The sequence below is a fragment of the Geospiza fortis genome, unplaced genomic scaffold (genome assembly GCF_000277835.1).
Source record: "Geospiza fortis unplaced genomic scaffold, GeoFor_1.0 scaffold1532, whole genome shotgun sequence".
Taxonomy (NCBI): Eukaryota; Metazoa; Chordata; class Aves; order Passeriformes; family Thraupidae; genus Geospiza; species Geospiza fortis.
This window is the reverse complement of record NW_005054627.1, coordinates 368,718-373,772: the sequence shown is the minus strand read 5'-3', so window position 1 is coordinate 373,772 and position 5,055 is coordinate 368,718. Positions and strand designations below refer to the sequence as shown.

Here is a 5,055-nt window from a genome sequence, read left to right as displayed (position 1 = left end):
GTGAGGAGATGCTGGATTAAATAATTAGAATATTTTAGATCTGGAGCAGCACTACCGTGGGGGGAAAGCAAGTTCCTTTTGTTTTGAAACCTCCCCCTATTCTTGGCAATGAGCTTGAAACTTAGTCCTGAGTATCTTTTAAATAGGAGCCTTAAATTACAGCTGGTGTTCCTGTTTGTTCTTTTAAATCAAGTCCTCAAACAATTTTCTCTAGCAGAGCAGACAAGCTGGTCAACCTGTTCATTTTTTCACTTGTTTTCCATTTTCAATAGAAATGGAATCATTTTTTTCAATAAAAATTGCTCAGTTCTCAGGTTCCTCTGAATGGTTGTAGTCAGGAAAGCCAGCTGGGGGGGTGTCTTTACACTGCTCTTCAGGAGATTTCAGCTGTTAGCTCTGCTGCTGTTCTGGGGTTTGGGAATCATACCAGCCAGCTTTGCCATCCTGGGAAAAGTGTCAGGAAGTGACAGCTTCAGTTTAACAGGAGATACCTTTTGGGAAGAGTGGGGAAACTGCCCCTTGCCCGTATCTGTGCTCACAGACAGTCTCAATCTTTTTGCCCGTGCTCAGTGTTGTTCATCTTTGCCGTGGTCAGCAGGGCCCAGTTATTTTTCTCTCTCTAATTCCAGTTTCTTCTTTTAAGAACAATGCATTTCTTGGTTTGTGCTTCCATGCAAGATGATTTGACAGCTTTTTCTCACCTTTTATTTAACGTCCTCACTAGCAAGTGTCAGCCTAAAATATTTTCTACAAGGAATCACAGAATTTGGGCTGGAAGGGACAGTAAATTTCATCCCCATGGACAGGGAGACCTTCCACTAGACCAGACTGCTTGAACATCTTTTAAATTAGCATCTTTTAAGTGAGGATTCTATTGATAGAAGGAGAAATGACACGGATGTGCAGGGTTTCCTGCTCGGCAGCAGTGACAGGAGAACAAGGCAGCGTGCAGCCTGTGGGTCAGAAGGGGTGTGAGGGCTGTGTCCGTGCTGGCTGTGTCCGTGCTGGCGGTGCCAGGCGGGTTTGCTGTGCCGCAGGGACGTGGGCAGCGTGGTGGAGGCGCTCTACGGGGACCTGCCGCCGCCCATCATGCTCATCGGGCACAGCATGGGCGGCGCCATCGCCGTGCACACCGCCGTGGCCAACCTGCTGCCCAGCCTGCTGGGGCTCTGCATGATCGACGTCGTGGAGGGTGAGTGTGCCCGCCCCTGCCGGCTCTCCTGCCTGCCCCACATCCCCCCATACACAAGGGTTTGCCCGCCCTGTTTTTAAACCCACTCCATCCTCCTTGCACATCCTGTGCGCACAAAAATCTTTCCAGTGTGACCCCCCCCCCTTCTCCTTCTCCTTCTCCTTCTCCTTCTCCTTCTCCTTCTCCTTCTCCTTCTCCTTCTCCTTCTCCTTCTCCTTCTCCTTCTCCTTCTCCTTCTCCTTCTCCTTCCTTTTCCTTTTCCTTTTCCCAGGTGTACTCCCTCTGCTTGCCTTTTTCCTACTAATGTCACAGGATCAGAGAATCAGCTAGGTTGGAAAAGGCCTTGGAGATCACTGAGCCAAACCTATGACCTAACACCACTGTGTCAACTAGACCTTGGCACTAATTTCTTTGAAATGCTTTCTTGGTGGGGAGGAGGGTGGCTTTTGCTGTAATGCTTGGTGCTGATAAATGACTGCTGCTTTCTCTCTCTGAACATCCTACCTGTTCAAAAAGCAATTTTCCAATATGACTCTTGGCTTAGAAATACTAATCTGCACTTTCCCCAGCAGCATTAGATCACTGGGGAGCTCCAGCTCTCTGTGAGGGTGTTGCAGCCAGTTTTGTGTAGAGGGATGTGGCAATAATATCATCAGATGCCATGGAGATGATGAAGATGATGCCATTTGCTTTTAGGTACTGCCATGGATGCCTTGAACAGCATGCAGAACTTCCTAAGGAGTCGTCCCAAAACATTCAAGTCGCTCGAGAATGCCATTGAGTGGAGGTAAAGCTTGGGCTCAGCCTCTGGCATCGCTTGTCTGTGTAGCCTGACTCCCGAAGGAAACAAAGTTTATACAATCTGGCTGTTTACAGGCCCTGTCCCAGCCCCCTGCCGTGGGTTTAACCCTGTTTCACCGTTCCCCACCAGCATTTCTCCCTCTTTCTCTTCTCAGTTACAGTGACAGTGGGAGGTTCACGTAAGTTTAGCGTGAGCCACTCTGTTCAGTCTGAGAGCAGGAGCTTTGGGGATGGTTTGGGGAAGTCCTGAGATGTAGAGGAGTTTAACTCCTGTTTCTGGGCCTGCTGATTCTTGAAACTCTTCAGTAAATATTTCTGTCTTCTGATTATTTTTTTTCCCTAGTGTAAAAAGTGGACAGATAAGAAATCTCGAATCTGCCAGAGTTTCTATGGTCGGTCAAGTCAAACAGTAGGTGGCCTTTGGTTTATTTCATTTATTATTTTAATTTCTTTTCTGTTTTACAATACCATTGCTACATAAGTGCACTTGAAAATTTCTTAAAGCAAAATTGCTGAACGCCTATGGTGTAATCCTGGGTGGTGTTTTGGTTTGGATTTTTTTCTGTTGTCAGGGAATTAGTTTCTGATTTTATTTTCACAGATGTGAAGAGGCTGCCAGTCCTGAATGCCCTAAAGCCATAGTAGAGGGAATTATTGAGGAAGAGGAGGAGGAGGACGAGGATGAGGAAGGAGGAGGCTCTGTCAACAAAAGGAAGAAAGAGGATGACACAGAGGTTGGGAACTTGTTGCTGTGTTTTCAGCTTCCCCTGCAAGAGCTGTCACCTGTGGTTATCCAAATCATTCTGATATGAAAGGGAGCCACTCCAGGGAGAGAAAAGTGGATGGGAGCCAAGCCCAAATGTTCAGGCAATTTGTGAGCTATTTGTGTCAGTAAAAAATAGCAAATTGATTGCCCTGAATCCTGCAGGCTCTTCTCCTCTTGCTGTAGCTCTTGCTGACTTTCTTGTTCCCTGCTCATGTACTTTGATTTGGAGAGAGATGTAGAAGCAAGGAGGGTCATCCCTGGAAGTGTGTAATCCACCAGAGGGAGCCAGAAATGTTTTATTTTTTATATCTGTGTATTTATGCATTTCCAGGTGTCTCCCTGAGTTGGTTTTCTTTCTGCTGTTTTACTGATCAGTAACACAGAGCTCTCTCTCCTCCCTGCAGACAAAGAAGGAGCATTTATACACGTGGCGAATCGAGCTGGCCAAAACAGAGAAGTACTGGGATGGCTGGTTCAGGGGTTTATCCAACCTCTTCCTCAGCTGTCCCACTCCAAAGCTTTTGCTTCTAGCTGGTAGGTGTCCCTCCCAGTCCTGCTGTGCACTTCAGTGAGGTCACAGTTGCATTTTAGAGCAAAGGGTCAGCACTGGGCTGCGGTGGTTCCTGGGAATACCTGGGCTTCTCTGTGTCTCCTAAAATAGCCTGGTGGGATCTGAACTTCTCCAGTGAAAGTCAAATACAGCTTTAAGCCCCTTTTGTACCTTAGTAGCAAATACCTTTTGTAAATATCCTTTTAAGTTGTAGGGAGGGCTGTGCTCTTGCATTTTTTGGCTGTGTTTCTTTCCTGTAACTTTACTCTCTCAAGGTGCAGCAGTGAAATGTCCTTGTCATGGGTGTCAGAGGTGTTTATCTTCTGTTTTTCAATGTAATGTCTCTTTTAAAATACAGAGTAAAGCCTGGCTCAGAGAATGGTGTTTTCTCTGGCTGTTCTCCAAAACATTTGTTTATTGTTATTATTTGTTTATCTGCTTGTAGGTGTTGACAGGCTGGATAAAGATCTGACCATTGGACAGATGCAAGGTAAGTATTTATTACTGTTACTTCAGCCTTACCATAATGCTCTTTTTGCATGACAGCTTGTTGCTATGAGCACAGTCAATATCCAAACAAATGGGCATTAAAGAGTTTGTCCATCCCAAAGTGTTCTCCTGCTCTGGTCAAGGAAGGGTGGGGAAGGTGAGGAGGGAAAGGTTCAATTCAAAGGGCTGTTGCTGTGGGTTTTGTTCAATCCAGTGTTCCGTGCTCCCAGCAGTGGAGCTGCTGCACTTCTCTTGGATCAGAATGATTGCCTGTGAGGGCTTCTGTCTAATCCATTTTTTCCCTTTCTAGCTACATCCCCGATGTTCCTAGCTAGAACACTTGGGACCATTCCAAATTGTCCCCTGTCCCAGTGTTTCTGACAGACAGCAGACCAAGATTAAACACCTTCATTCATGTTTTGGGGTTTGGGTTGGGGTTTTTCCCCCCATCCCTGCTTTCCAGAGCAACCAGTACTGCAAAGTGGTACTGAATAGCAGGATAAACGTTACCTTAATGTAAATCTGGTGAGAGTTCCAATTCTGACACTTGCCTGCATTGAGAAGCTCTGAGAAGTTCAGCTCCATTTTAGCTCCTGGGAACCTGTTCTAGTTACACTTGGAGAAGGTGAATTAAGGAGCTGGTCCATGTTTCCTTTGGAGACCATGGGCTGTGCATGGTGTGGAGGCTGCTGAGACATCCTGCCGTCCCTAGGACATCCTTTCCAGCTACATTTAGTGAGGTCAGTTGGTGCAGAGTGTGAGGTCTGTGTGCTGACTCTCTCAATCCACAGGGAAGTTCCAGATGCAGGTCCTCCCACAGTGTGGCCACGCAGTCCATGAGGATGCTCCGGACAAGGTGAGCCCCACCGTGGGGGTGAAGCTACATAAGCCACAATCTGAAATGCAGAAAAGGATCTGTTCCTTACCATGCGCCAGAGAGCATACTTCAGGGGCGTCTTTTGGCACAACAACTGGATTTCACAAGCAGCTTGGATGTTTCAGCTGTCTGGAAAGCCCTGGCTAAGATGTTACATGCCACAGGGCTGGGATATGGACTTAACTCTCAGGCTCGTGGTGATGTACCTAATTCCACCCATGTGGAGTGTGGATTTCTCCTGCCTTCCTTTCCTCATGCAGTTCCCTTGCACTAAGCTGCAGCTTTAGGGGTTGGTCTGTGTTTTGTTGAGTTGGGTGGCTCACATTTTCCAAATAGAAACCAAATGTTCCTGCAGCAGCTCTGACAGAGCAGTGCTGCTT

The 5,055-nt window shown here is 46.9% G+C and overlaps 1 protein-coding gene across 1 annotated transcript in view; it reads left to right on the top strand.

Annotated features, from left to right (window-relative positions):
• PPME1 (protein phosphatase methylesterase 1) overlaps positions 1 to 5,055 on the top strand; it is a 12,597-nt gene that overhangs the window by 2,450 nt on the left and 5,092 nt on the right. The window contains exons 5-11 of the mRNA XM_014311019.2: positions 1,038 to 1,192; positions 1,889 to 1,979; positions 2,337 to 2,402; positions 2,595 to 2,727; positions 3,164 to 3,293; positions 3,755 to 3,799; positions 4,590 to 4,654. Coding sequence (XP_014166494.1) covers positions 1,038 to 1,192; positions 1,889 to 1,979; positions 2,337 to 2,402; positions 2,595 to 2,727; positions 3,164 to 3,293; positions 3,755 to 3,799; positions 4,590 to 4,654 — 685 coding nt within the window. The remainder of the gene's footprint in view (positions 1 to 1,037; positions 1,193 to 1,888; positions 1,980 to 2,336; positions 2,403 to 2,594; positions 2,728 to 3,163; positions 3,294 to 3,754; positions 3,800 to 4,589; positions 4,655 to 5,055) is intronic.